The sequence below is a fragment of the Caenorhabditis remanei genome, chromosome II (assembly GCF_010183535.1).
Source record: "Caenorhabditis remanei strain PX506 chromosome II, whole genome shotgun sequence".
Taxonomy (NCBI): Eukaryota; Metazoa; Nematoda; class Chromadorea; order Rhabditida; family Rhabditidae; genus Caenorhabditis; species Caenorhabditis remanei.
In genome coordinates, this window is record NC_071329.1 from 5306921 (window position 1) to 5321999 (window position 15079).

At 39.7% G+C, this 15079-nt stretch overlaps 3 protein-coding genes across 3 annotated transcripts; 1 reads left to right on the plus strand and 2 right to left on the minus strand.

The window, feature by feature from the left end:
• Positions 1-778: 778 nt before the first annotated feature.
• On the plus strand, positions 779-1000 carry GCK72_004655 (uncharacterized protein; the record flags this gene model as incomplete). Its single annotated transcript, XM_003104235.2, has 1 exon — positions 779-1000. The coding sequence occupies one exon, from the start codon at positions 779-781 to the stop codon at positions 998-1000; it is 222 nt and encodes a 73-aa protein (XP_003104283.2).
• A 980-nt stretch (positions 1001-1980) lies between these two features.
• Positions 1981-2297, minus strand: GCK72_004656 (uncharacterized protein; the record flags this gene model as incomplete). Its single annotated transcript, XM_003104184.2, has 2 exons — positions 1981-2233; positions 2284-2297. 2 exons carry the CDS (start codon positions 2295-2297, stop codon positions 1981-1983), a joined length of 267 nt encoding a protein of 88 aa, XP_003104232.2.
• A 946-nt stretch (positions 2298-3243) lies between these two features.
• Positions 3244-7702, minus strand: GCK72_004657 (uncharacterized protein; the record flags this gene model as incomplete). The annotated part of the gene is made up of 6 exons (XM_003104246.2): positions 3244-3505; positions 4026-4516; positions 5048-5533; positions 6428-6538; positions 6590-6945; positions 7627-7702. 6 exons carry the CDS (start codon positions 7700-7702, stop codon positions 3244-3246), a joined length of 1782 nt encoding a protein of 593 aa, XP_003104294.2.
• Positions 7703-15079: the final 7377 nt, after the last annotated feature.

Genomic DNA, 15079 nt, shown 5'->3' on the forward strand with positions numbered 1-15079 from the left:
GTCAGTGATGGAACGACACCGCAAGTGGATTAATTGGAGACTGGTGGAAAAAGCCTAATTGATTAGAATTAGGTATATTATTCAAATTCTTCTAATCTTTTAAGGTCTTGTTCTCCGAATCAAAGAACACTGTCTCCTTTAGCACAAACCATGAAAAATCATAGAGCGAGAAGGAAAACAAGAGTAATTATTCAAATCGTTATTCCTTTCATGGTAAATTGGATATGGAATGACAAAGAATGATTAAATTGGGTTCGGATTCTGATACTTGTATTTTGTAGCCAATGTTCATAGTTTTGGGATAAACATGGATTGATCTTGGCGGTCTTGGAACTATAATTTTGGAACTGAAACTTCGAATTTCTGGCTCCGCCCTCTAATGATCTCTGACGGAATCTAAAATTTAAATAAAAATTGAATGTTTGCAAACACGTATGACATTCTAGTGCTCTCTTTGGTTTCTAAATTTAAGCACTGAGGTTGAGCAAACAAAAAGTGCGAATACTTTTTTGCTCACTATTCTCCGAACACCGCTACCAACCCTTTTTTCACAGCTCTCGAATGAATATGACTAGTTATTCTAATGGTTTTTTGATGTTCTGTCTTGGTGTGTCTTGAGAGTATAAAAGTACGGAATTGTCGAGCAGAGAAGTATTCGACTAGTCGATTCTTCTAAATTCAATATGTTCTCTAAATGGTTAGAGTTTTTCGGAACCATGACAGTTCTAGAATTTCAATTAATTTCAGCATCACCTCCGTTCTCCTTATCTCCTTCGTGATGATTGGATTATCAACTCAACAAGTGGTTGTTCCAGCCTATTCAGCTGCAGCCTATGCATATGCCTATCCATCTGTATATTCTCCATATCTTACTGCTGCTGCTTATCCATCTGTTTGGGCATGGGGATCCAATAAAAATAAGGATCAATCTGGAGCTTCTCCAGCTGCTTTCGCCAGACCTGCTAGTCTTCTCAACAACCAGAAACCGACTAGTGCTTGAAGTTTGAAGAACATCGACTATGAGATAAAATACGAAACGATATGAAATCTTTGTAAATTTGATTTTTTGAAATGACGAATAGCCAATAAATGTTTTTCTTGCCATTTCGTTTTGATTTTTTTAATGAAAAAATAGGTATCAATTCTTACAAAGCAGAAATACATCGTAATTTAGTTGATAAAACTATATCCAACATTTCATTGTTTGAGTTTGAAAAAATTGAAGGAACGATCTTGAATGAAATGAAATTACGGCGTTTCTAAATAAGTATTCCTAGCTTTTCGATAAATCACAACAATGTAGTTTTTTCTAAAACAAGTTTAACTAATGGTCGAAAGCTCCAAGTTGGCCACGTGGTCGAAAACAAACGCACCGTCGACTGGGATATAGACTGTGTAATGATCTTTAAATTACATCATCCATTTACGACGGAAAAGCGTCGTTTTAAATCCATATAAGCATGTTACAGTAATATTTATTGTTATAGTTTTTGGTATTGATTTATCTCTTTATGTATTCACTTTTGGCCATACTTGCAACGGGCCGAGCCGGGCCGTGACGAGAATTTCTACGCCCCGGCCCGGCCCGAAGGCCCGGCTGAAAAATTTGAACTGAAATTTTGAACAAAAATTTGAATTTTTTTGAATTTTTTCCCAAAAATGTCGAATTTTCGACTATACTTCAGAATTCAATCAAAAGATAGTTATTCATCAAAAAATTGAAATTTTTAATGTAAAATTTCAAAAAAATTCAAAAAATTTGGTAAAAAAATAGGTACCTTTTTTGAAGCCGGGCCGTAAATTTGCAAGTATGCTTTTGGCCAATAGCTCTTCATGGTAAAGTTAGATTGAGCTCATTGAACTCTTTGGAATCTTCCATGTATAAACAATGAACACTTAATTCGGCAAGAAAAGTCGTTTATTTTTCGTTCTTTCACTTCAAATTTACACAAAGTTATCGTAATAGCTAGTCGATGTCATTCAAGCACTAGTCGGTTTCTGGTTGTTGAGAAGACTAGCAGGTCTGGCGAAAGCAGCTGGAGAAGCTCCAGATTGATCCTTATTCTTATTGGATCCCCATGCCCAAACAGATGGATAAGCAGCAGCAGTAAGATATGGAGAATATACAGATGGATAGGCATATGCATAGGCTGCAGCTGAATAGGCTGGAACAACCACTTGCTGAGTAGATGATCCAATCATCACGAAGGAGATAAGGAGAACGGAGGTGATGCTGAAATTAATTGAAATTCTAGTACTGTCATGGTTCCGGAAAACTCTTACCACTTGGAGAACATATTTCAGAAGAATCGACTAGTCGAATACTTCTCTGCTCGACAATTCCGTACTTTTATACTCTAAAGACACACCAAGACAGAACATCAAAAAACCATTAGAATAACTAGTCATATTCATTCGAGAGCTGTGAAAAAAGGGTTGGTAGCGGTGTTCGGAGAATAGTGAGCAAAAAAGTGTTCGCACTTTTTGTTTGCTCAACCTCAGTGCTTAAATTTAGAAACCAAAGGGAGTATTAGATTGTCATACTGGTTTGGTGTTTGCAAACATTACGTTTTCATTCAACGGTTAGGCTCCGCCCCCAATTAGAAGTCGGGGGTACAGACCAGAGTTGCATAGAAGTGATTTTTTCTAAAACGGAAGTCGGAAGTCGGAAGTGAATTTCCTTATCCGGAAGTCGGAAGTCGGAAGTGATTTTTGTTATCCGGAAGTCCGAAGTCGGAAGTCGGAATGGAAAAAATGCCCGGAAGTCGGAAGTCGGAAGTCGGAATTCCATGCAACTCTGGTACAGACCTTTCAAACTGCTTTTACAGATCATTGTACTTGAGAACTGTGTTTTCTGTTCTGTTTTGTGGGCGGAGTCGCCTGAAATTCAAAGTTCCAGATGTTAGTTTATAGTTCCAAGACCACCTAGGTCAATCCATGTTTATCCCTAAACCAGGCTACAAAATACAAGTATCAGAGTCCGAACCCAATGTAATCATTCTTTGTCATTCCATATCCAATTTACCACATAAGGAATAACAATCTGAATTATCACTCTTGTTTTTCTGCTCTCTCTATGATTTTTCATGGTTTGTGCTCATGGAGACAGTGTTCTTCGATTCGGAGAACAGGGCTAAATTATCAGCTGGACAGAGATTAGAAGCATATAGTACAGAGATCTTTATTTAAATTAACTTCTCTTTTAATAACACAAATAAATTATATATGTAGGTATATACAAATCTACTCGACCATGCTTATCATCGGACTCGGGTCCATCGGTCGAATCTTATTTTCATGATGAATATGATGCACAAATATATGATTAGGTAGGTTCATGTTGACTGTCGGACGACCTCCCAGACTGAATCTCTTGGTTTTCGAGGAGACCATGTTGGCAAGTCTGTCAGTATCCCCAACTTGTGGCATGTCGTTATGGGACATTCGGCGTCTGGAGAGATCGTAGTCGACGGTGTTACGGGCGACTTGGTCGGCGGATTGGACTCTGGAAATAAGAGTTTGAGTACAATCTGGACATACAGTCGGACAACTTTTTCATAAAATCAAAATCCTGAACATCTGGAAATCAGGCAGTGTAACTAGCTTCGAATTCAATGTTGTGAGATAGTGAATATACCAAAATGTAGATCTCGACGAGCTCTACGTCTTCGACCTATTTTGGTGCGGATGGCAAATATTCAGGCCGTTTTAGCCCGTCCATAACAGGGTCAGAGACATAGAGCTCGTCTCGTTCTACATTTTGGTATACGTTTGAGCTTAAAGCGCGTTACGCCCCGGACATTTAATCTGTCAAGTTTTCCGTTTTCCACAAAAAAAGTTTTCAGTTTTTATACGTCCATCCGGCAGTTTTTTTAATTCTCTGAGAATATGTCTGTCTGTGTGTCCGAATATCCAGATGTTTATAAATACACCGGAGGCGTTTTCAAGCTCTAATAGAGTGCCTTTTTTAATGTGTTGTCTACCTGTCTGTCTAGGATATTCCAATGTCTCCTCTAAAAACCAACCTGACTACATTCTTCAACTTTGGAGCCTTCGAATACGTTGGCGTCGGCACCACTGCATGAGAAGCATGAATCGAATGAATCGACTCTACTGGCATCACCTCCTCAACCTTCTCCACCGTCGAGAACTTCCCAGCCGGCTCCTCAACAATCATCGACAATTTCCGATTAAAATCCTTTGAAGTGATTGACGACGACTCCTGCGAGAAGAACGAGACTCCAGAATCTCTTCGTTTCGTGTTGTTCTTGTTGCTCTCCACACTCTCATGATACTTCTTTGCCGTGTGAGCATAACTTCCCGCCGGCATGCTCTTTCCCTTCGCGCCACGACACGAATACAATAGAATCGCGCGCGAGCGAGTGTTCCGACTGATTGAGATCACTGCGATCGGTGTGGCGAGAGTGGAGAACAAGACGCCGAAGTGCCAGGCGGCGATGGAGAGAAGTGGCGAGATGCAGAAGAAAATTAGGATTTGTGGGATGATGATGGCAAGCTGAAAATGGGGAAAATGAGAATTCTGAAATCGTGTTTTGACAAAAAAAATGGCTGGGTTTCTGAGAAAATAATTCGAAGTTTTTCAGATATTACTTGTTCGTTTTCACATGAAATGAGTCAGTCTTGGGCGATTTGGCTGATGGCTAAGACATCTGGACATGCAGACAGACATACAGACAGAAATAGGAAAACATTGTTCGAGAATTGAGGAATTCGGACGTTCGGACGCTCAGACACACAGATAACCGGAAGTACGGAAATGAGGATATGCGGACATCCGGACAGACAGGCACACATACCGACGAAAGCGTTCTTGAACCAAATGGACATCTGGACCCACAGACACACAGAGAGACAAACTAGTCAATAATTAGCATCCGACATCATCCCCTTTCTCCTGTGTGTCCGGATGTCCGAGCCAACAATTTCACTACGAACGATATTTGGACAAGCAGACACACAGACGAATGTTTTGACAAATCGACAATTTCTGACTACGACATCTGAACATATAGACAGACAGACATACCTCATAGATCCCGAAAACCATGGAGCACATCAACAACAACTCTCGATCTCCATAAATGTCTGCGCCCTCCACTTTCACCATACTCTCTCGACGGACAGTTGATGAACCGACACGCACTGACAGCAATATAAGCAATATTATAATGATAGGAATCACCACTCTGACACGGGTCAGCAACTCTGTGAAGACAACCGAGAAGATGTTCGACACTGCGCAAACGATATTAATGCACTGGTTGGTTGTGTTGATATGAGAATCACACTGGAAGAAGGCGGTGAATCCGGCGAACAAGAAAGCAATAACCCAGGTGGAGATGACGGCGTAGAGGACGTATGATCTACCCCACTCGATGCTTCGATCCTTGTTGTTCCAATAGAATTTGAAGCAGAAGATGGCCAGGTACATGACGAAGATGAGGAGGGCGAATCCGATGACATGGTCGATCCAAGCGATGATGGCGAACGCTTGGAGCACTACGGAGCTGTTCTGGAATGGAAGATTTTTGAATTTTAAACTATTTCTGAGTTGACAAAGTGGGCGGGGCTTAAGTTGCCACACAATTTCTTACATAATGCGGCACGCTTAAGGCATGGTTTCGAAATGTCTCGGAGCCAAAAATGGAACTCAACGTGCAAAAGGATTGTGCGGCCGAATTGCAATAGTGGGAGGAGCCAAGAGCGCCGCAAAAAGACACGATAGGGCGTTTTGAAACCGAGGTGTTTCAAAACTATGACATTTTTGCTTTGCACGTTTCTATGCGAAATTTGAAAAATGAGACATTCACTTATTTTTGATATCTTTTCATCGGTTTCAAAATGATTCGGTTTTGAAACGTCTCAGCTTTAAAATGATTTAATTTTAAAACATCCGAAAAACCATTAACAAAATATTACAACAAGTTCACAAAAAACCAAATTTTGCCCTTTCTGCAGGGTCACTATCTTCAAAGACTCATATCTCAAAACCTGGAAACGCTATAAAAAAGTTGTCAACTACTAAAATAAAGCACTAGAATTGATCTATCGATTTATTGTAGAAAAATGTTTAACAATTTTGTTATGAGGTGGTACCACGAGACTCGTTACATTTGACGTTCATCAAACCTCCCAAAAAGCTAAAAATAATCTTTGAAACCTCAATGTTTATTGTTTTCTGATGCTCAATGACCAAATTTTGCTCAAAATTCTCATTATTCTAGAAAACTTTCAGTGTCTATTTATCCAGATGCCCATTCACTGGAAAACATCTGACTTTGCTGGCCACAAACTCAAGACACTAGAACTTTCCATTCACTAATTAGTAATTGCATATATACAAATGTATATACTTTCCACCTGCCCTCTCCCCTTCCTTCGCCTCTATTTCCCGTAATTCTCGTACCTTTTGCCGCTTCAACAAATGATATCCGCTGGCGAGCAGGTGCAACGAGTTGGTGATACTCAGGAGAGCGCCAGTCACGCATAGATGAAAGAGCAACGCCATTTTCATACCCTGAATTATAATGAAATGTGTTAGGGGGAGCATTGAACCAACGATACTTACCCAACGATACTTTTTAATCACGTTAGCGAGAAGGATATTGCTTGCAAAAGCAATCAAAACGAGTAGAGCAAAGAAGCCAAGGATCACTGAGAGCAACGCGTCGCTGTAGGTCTCCATGACTTCTGTTGAAGGAGAGGAAGTGACCAACAACGGGGATCGAGTTGTAGTGCTCATGACCATATTCGGTGGGTATGTAGTCCTGTCCATGTTATCCGCGTCGTCCCAATACCAGTGCCAACCTTTCTCGTCTTTTTGCCACCAACCGATTTGGCCGTGTCCCCACATCTCATGGCCATTGGGGTGGCCTTGAGAGAAGTCACGGGGGTCTCCAGGGTACCATTCGGTGTTTTCGTATTCTGGAAGAAAGGGAGGTTATGGGGAAGGTGACAGCTGGGTGGGTATGTAATATGTCAGACGACCCTTGAACGCAGATAAAACACACCGGCCCGAAAAGCTCCGAGTGTGTATGTCATGTCATTTTCATAGGTAACAATGTTTTTGTACAGACGCTGGCCTTATCTGTGTGTCGGTTTGTCCGGATTTTCCTATTCTTAGTGGGCTTGGCTGTTTGTCTTTTTGATGTTTTATCAAATGTCCGTCTGTCTTTTTGAGTGTCTAGATGTCCAAACAGGCTTAGTCAAAAACGTTATACACTGACAATGCGACCAACTCCAAAATCTTGCAGTGATAGCTTTGTCATTGTATAACTCCCCAGGGACCGCCCGTACAAGAAAATTGTCAACTACAAAACTGAAGATCTAGACTTAATCTACAACCATAATTAACATTTAAGTTTTTGCTCATTTTCAGCTGGATACTTTAAGCAGTGCAATCGTTATAGGCTTAGATAGTTTATATCTGGTAGAACCGGACTGTAATACTGGTCTCTTTGAATTAGGTGGATAAGTCTTTATGGTCTAAGATAAGTCTCACAAACTAAGTGTCCCGTATTCTCAATCATCGTGGCCATTTGTATAGTGGTCTGGAGCTTTACGACTTATCTGGGTTCCTCAAATGGTCCCTCAAAATACACTCACCTTCAACTTTCGAGTCATACGGAAAGAAGAACGTAATCACTCTTGTCACAATCTCAATCTTGTCGTCCAACACCATTGTCTAGACGGCGCCGAGAACAAAAATTCAATCTCGAATCTTTCAACTTCAAATCAGAAGAAATGAGACGAATATGCTCTCCGAAAAGGGGGAGGGCTCAAGAAAGTGGGCGGAGTCTCGCAGAAAGTCATGGAGACGAGAGGAAAACAAGTTTTGTCAGGTGTACTTGTTTTCGTCTCTTTGAGTTGGGGGGAGAACAAAAAATATGATTTATGGTTAGGAAGAGAGGCGGAATTCAATTTTGGTTATTTTTAAGAAAATTCTTATTACGTCAAGTTGTGTAATCAAGTGAACATGGGAAGGATGGAAATAGAAGTGGATGAGATAAGAATAGATGGATTCTGGTATTTCGGGAAAAAGTCTAGGGAATTGACTTAGTGGAGAGTACTGGAATCCCGGAAAAAATATGAGTGACGAGAAAGAAAATGAGTACTTTATTTCTAGGTTCAGCAAGTTTTCAGAATTCACGACTGGTACACTTTTGACAACGGCAGATCCGAACTTCTGGTTTCGTGACGCTGAAATCGTTTGAAGATCTTGTCTATAATAATCAAACTCTTAGCATCTAATCTAATTTCCTTTATAACCCCTACGGTAGGCCTTTCCAGAACTTTCCCTTTTTAGAACTGCTGTCCTCTAAGTCTTTAATGCTCTGGAACTGTAGATTGGCACTGTATTAAGTCATTAATTGTCACAGAAAAGTTTCAAGATGTTCTAATAGGTTACAGCTCCTCTAAAACTGCATTTCCATAACGGGATAGTTCTAAAAAGGTTTACCACTCAATTCCCCCTTCCCAGACTCTCCACAACTCGTGAAGGTTCCCACGCAATGTTTACCTTTTGGTGTTGTTCACTTGATGTGATTAGTCTAGTCATGTTTCCTTAGACGCTCTATTGTTGTTGATCTATAATCTGGTTCTGGTGGTTTCTAAGATAGGAGCTCTAGTTACAGTATACCAAAGTCAGAAATTCGGATTTCCGACAGAACGTTATCAAGAAAAAAATTGGTTTTCTAATTAAAATTTCAAAATTTTTGTTCATTTTATTGGACTTTAGCAACATTTCAGAGCTTTTCTAAAAACCGTGTCGGACTATTAGAGGAAGTACAGTAACCGTACCTCAAGATCGATTGTACTATACTTGTCAAAACTAAATAAAACTAAAAATCAGTCTCCCTTATTACTTGACAAACTTTTAAAGTTTACAAGTTTTACTTTGATTTTCTCTATTTCATGGAAAATGAGACCACCTCTAACTTCCGTGTTCTTGTTTTTCTCTCCTTTTACTGATTATCAGTGTTATTGCTAATTAGCGTAAGATCTTTGTATGTGAACACACATACAAACTACAAAATACCGAAAAAATGACAGGATATGTTTTCTCACTCGTTTTTCTTAGAAAATGTAGGTCTGAAATTATTCAGATGGTGTTTTGACATTGGGGTGTGAGTAACTGAAAAAAACTGAAAATGCGTAAATAGAAGACGCATATGCTAAAAATCGCTCTAAACACCACAATTCCCGTTCTCTACTGACTCAAAATAGCTTTGGTGGAAGAGTTTTTCCACGCGGTCGTGTAGTCCTCTCGGACAAGATTTTTGCTCAATACCTCGTTTCCTAACTTTTTCCAACAAATTTTGAAAAAAAATTTCTTTTTTCAGCAAAGTTCATTGCACTAATTTATCTTGGGGCAAAATAACTTTCCTTAACTCGGCCACCACGGTGACCAAATCAAGGCGTCGAGTTTACAAATGGTACTGAAGAGTTCTTCAGTGAAGACACAAATATCTGAAAAAGAATAACCTAAAATACAAGAAACCCTACAATACAAGAACGCGTATGTAGGTCATTCTATTGAGAACTTCTGTTTTTTGGAAAAATCAGGTCCATTTTTCCACAGTACATATTCTAGAAAAGTACTTCCTTGTTCCCGGAATATCCTTTCTTTGTTGTTCAGACTTTTGCCAACTTTTTTTCGCATTTTTCAGGTATTTTGTCTGTGCACCACGATGATTGGAATGTCCGGTGTTTGTTCTAGCACCTAACTTTATGTATTTCTAGCATCACCTCCATCCTCCTTATCTCTTTCCTGATGATTGGATTATCTACTTAACAAGTGGTTGTTCCAGCCTATTCAGCTGCAGCCTTTGCATATGCTTAACCATCTGTATATTCTCCATATCTTACTGCTGCTGAGTTGCCCGCGTATAAATACAAATAAGACGACAATAAACACTTTCTTACAATAAATTTACTTTATTGCAAGAAATTAGAATAAGAGAGCGTAAAGCTTACAAAACAAAAGTCAAAACACCAAAGCTAAAATCAGAACTAACTCTGACAAGGGAAGTACTCGAAGTGTCCTCTCTCAAACGACTCAAGATTTTGGCCCCTGATACTTTCAAGTCTGTAGATTCCGAATCTGAAATAAAATTCTGCTAAATGTCTCTGTGAACCGAGTTATGAGCCGTCAAACTTTTCCTATGGTTAAGCTTTTTCGCGTGACACGCGACGTGCCGGAATGTCTACCCAAACATATCCCCCAGTTTTCCAACCATCGGTGGTGTAGGGGTTGTGGGCGCGTCTAGTAGTCGAAAGGCTGTGGGTTCGTTACCCTTGCCATGTAAAATTTTTTTACTTTTTTTAATTACATTTCTTGTGGCTCCATATCTGGCTCCCAGATGGTTTTTCAGTATTTTTTTAATGGTAACGGTAAAGATATGATCAAAATGAAGCGGTTATGGGAATAAAAACAACAACTTTTTTTTGAGTCCCAACTCCACTTTTCTCCACCTAGAGTGTGGAAAATTTTTCGAAATTTTTTTTGATTTTTTAAAATTGAATTTATTTATTTTTTTGATCCGTTTTTTGATCTGTTTGTTTTTGGACGTGAAATCAAATTTCGATGAGTTGGAACTGATGATTTGGAACCGATGAGTTGGAACCACTGGATGGACCCTATAAAAGGGAGGAAAAACCGGAGTTCAATAAGCTCCAATGACTACTTTACTTTTGATTCTGGCCTACGCAACTGCTGTTATCAAAGGAGAAGTGCAGAAGAAACCGAAGCTGGAGAGAAGAGACCAAAAACTCGCTGATAGGATTATTGGACTGCTTCGACAACATGAGGAAGGTGAACTGGATATTGTTGAAGAAACGTCATTGACCACCGATGCCGATGAAGATCTCGATCCAGAATATGATGTCGAACTCAATCTCGAAACAGATGAACACGACTTCAAAGGAATCGGATCCCCTCACATGGTACTTTTCGGTAAAATCCTGGTAGCTATCGAGAAGGTATGGGAAGCGATAAAATGGTACCGTCTTCAAACCACTACTCGCAATGGTCAACCAAAAAGAAGATCTTCAGCCGCCATGTTCAATCGTTTCCGGTTTTTGAAGACAGATCGAGACTTGAAAAGACTTGCGGAATATGAAAGCGCAGGTACGTTAATTATCAAAGTTACGACTATAATATTAATCCACAACTTCAGGTGAAGTAAAACCGGACCATCGAGCTGTCATCGCCTTTATTTCTTCGCAATTATATGAACGGACCATCGAATCAATCAATTCTGGCCATGTCCTCCATGATACAACTCTCCGGGCAATGATTTCCGAGATTATGGATGAATTCAAAATTGAATCATCTTTCTATGGTTCTCACAACTGGTTGAATGGATGGAAACGTGCACATCGAATCTCTTCCAGATCCATTACCACTTTTGTATCTCGAAAACGATTCTCCGAGAAACACCTACTCACTGAAAAGATGGAAAACTTCGTGAAAGATGCTCGGAAAAAATTTGAAGAATATGATCCACTTCGTGTGTATAATCTCGATCAATCGGGATTTCAAAAGGAGTTGTACACCAAGAGGACTCTAACAAATACAGGTGAAACTAGTTTCTAAAAAGTCAAACCAATAGTCAGTTTCCAGGCGTGACAACTGTGGAGATAATTACTGGGTCGGCTACCGGTGTGACACATAGCTACACCGTACTTCCAATGTTACGTTTGGACGGTACACTTCATCCAAAACTTTATGTTGTTTTCTCCGAACCCTCTGGTGCCTTCCCAACAAATCCCCCACCGTACAATCCTACCAATCTAGTTCTTCGACCTGCCAAAGGACACATCATGGGGAAGGATCTGATGGCAGATTTTTTCAAATCAGTGGCTTTTACTGACGAAGTAGAGGATGACATACTCTTCATGGTGGATTCCTGGGGATGCTGGAGAAATGTAGCTGTCATCGATTCCGTACGTCCTGCTCACAAAAACCTCGAAACAATCATTATTCCACCTGGAGCCACGGGGCAAATTCAACCGCTGGACATTGGAATTTTCCGGACCTTCAAAAAGTTCATGAAGAACATAACAGAGTACGCTCAACGCATGCACCCAGAGTTCAAGCCACACCAGCGTGACAGCATAATAAAAGTATTGTTTCCTATCCGCTAATTTGTAATTTTTTCCAATTTCCAGATGTTGAGTCAAGTGTATTGGTTGTTGTGCTGCCCTGTATTCCAAGAATGGAGACTGTATGCATGGTTTGCCGGCGGATACCTGGACACCCCTCCTCCACGCTGTGGCAAACCTGTTGACGTGTGCTTCAATACTCATGTTCACGGAAAATGCCAAATGGCTGGATGCAACAATCTTTCGATGATTCATTGCGTCTACTGCTCAAAAAATATATGTTTCAAGGAATTTATTGTGGATTGTCATCGCTGTGTTCTCCATTGAGTATTAATAAATGTCTTCCAAGTTATTCAATTTTAAAAAATCAAAAAAATTTTCGAAAAATTTTCCACACTCTAGGTGGAGAAAAGTGGAGTTGGGACTCAAAAAAAAGTTGTTGTTTTTATTCCCATAACCGCTTCATTTTGATCATATCTTTACCGTTACCATTAAAAAAATACTGAAAAACCATCTGGGAGCCAGATATGGAGCCACAAGAAATGTAATTAAAAAAAGTAAAAAAATTTTACATGGCAAGGGTAACGAACCCACAGCCTTTCGACTACTAGACGCGCCCACAACCCCTACACCACCGATGGTTGGAAAACTGGGGGATATGTTTGGGTAGACATTCCGGCACGTCGCGTGTCACGCGAAAAAGCTTAACCATAGGAAAAGTTTGACGGCTCATAACTCGGTTCACAGAGACATTTAGCAGAATTTTATTTCAGATTCGGAATCTACAGACTTGAAAGTATCAGGGGCCAAAATCTTGAGTCGTTTGAGAGAGGACACTTCGAGTACTTCCCTTGTGAAAGCCAACCGACTTCAGAAACTACTTGTCGCCACGTGGAGTACACGTGTCCACGCGAACTGACGCGCTGAGGTTACGGTAGGCGCGTGAGGCTTTGGCGGAGTTTCGTTGCGTATTTATTGTGAGGACTCGGAGAACTACAGGGTTATGAGGGTATCTTGCCACCGGCAACTGCTGCTTATCCATCTGTTTGGGCATGGGGATCCAATAAGAATAAGGATCAATCAAGAGCTGCTCCACCTAAAGACCTGCTAGCCTCCTCATCAACCAAATTGCACTTAATAATCTGCATGTGCTTGACAACTAAAATCTCAAAATAACTTTCTCAAGCTCAAAGTTCCATTCCTAAAAGTTGATCTCTCCATGCACAAATATCAGCAGACTTCATTCCGTTTAATCTATTTCGTAATATCCTAAACACATGTTGCAATACATATCAGTCACAAAACACGAGACCACATGTGTGCTACGAGTCGTAATAACATGTCTCCCTTTGCCTAATTTACGGGTACCAGGAACACGAGTTTGCAGAAAAAAGGAGGTTTGAGACGTGTTTTGTTAATCAGATATAAGAATTCTGAAAACCAAAGGTAACCCTGGGGAAGAAAACAAGGTGTTTTTTTAAAATGGTCTGGTTTGAGGGGAAAATTGAATTCCGGGTAACACGGCAGGTGCATGTCTATGGAGATTGAGAAGTCAAGAGAAGATAATTGGGGGACGTTTTAAAACCGAACCTTTTATAATCGTTCCCCTCAATTATACAGTACCGGACAAAAAGGTATCAACTTTGGCTGTTTTCAGTGGAAAATTACCAACTTTGAGAGTGTGCCATAGTAATTCTGAATATCACACCATGAAAAATTTTAATGAATCATATAGATTGAACGTAGAGCTCCATTTTTGTAGTTGACAACTTTTTTGTACGGACACTCCCTAGAGAGTTATGGTCATTTTAAGACGACAGCTCAAAAATCGCAGTATTTTGCACTGAAATTGGTCGATGTGAGGGAGAAATTACTTTGTCGATATGTAACTTGCTAGGGAGTGTTCGTACAAAAAAGTTGTCAACTACAAAAATTAAGTTCTACCCTTGATCTGTCTGGTCCATTAAAAATTTTCATGATGTGACACTCAGAACTACTATGGCACACTCTCAAAGTTGGTCATTTTCCACAGAAAACAGCCAAAGTTGATACCATTTTGTCCGGTACTGTAGTTGCAAAACGTTCCGTCAAAGAACTTTGGACGTTTTGAACACGGATAGGTACCACAAATCAGAACAACCCGAATAAGAACTGGTACAGTTTATAACTTCGAAATAAGGTTTAATCGGTTTCAAAAAGGCAGTTATGTAGTTCTAATTTGGGCAGTAAAGTAAATCATTAAGGCTTGGGCATTAAAATATGCGTAATATTGAAGAAAAAGGGACAGCTGTTTCAAAATGTCTCGGTTTCAAAACGTCTGGTTTCAAAACGTCCCGAATACTACGTTTTCTCATTTTTCACCACATGACCTCCCGTGAAACCCTTTAACCCGGTGAACCGAATTCAATAGAATGTTCTGGTATGCCCTATTTTTTCCTTTACTTTATTTTATCCTTCCTAAAGAAATTCATTCCCATCCCCCAGTCAAATCAAGTGAGTTTTCCCTTTCATCCTCCCACAATTTATATCATTATTTCAGGTTAATAAGCCATCAATTCTCACGACTGGCGGTGAGAAAAAATGACTCTGAACTTTTGATATTCCTGATTTGCTCCAAAAGAAGATATTGATTTTGTACACTTTCAAAATGACAATTAAAAGTAAGTAGTATTCGTGAAAATGCGCTCTATTGAAACGGGAGGTTTCCGTGGAGCTCGTTTTCTGAACGAATTGAAAAAAAATAGATAAATAATTTTCAGAACTCAAAATAATCAAATGATTGGTTCACTCGTCTTTTCGCAATCAATGTCCGACGTTTAGAGAACTCCAGATTTTTTCTTCTTTTTTATAAATATGTTCCTTTTTTTTTAAATTTTTATCCACGTTTTTTTTTTGTCTATTTTTGAACGAAAGATTACATACAAAACTCAAAAATATCAACTCTAGCTAGTTT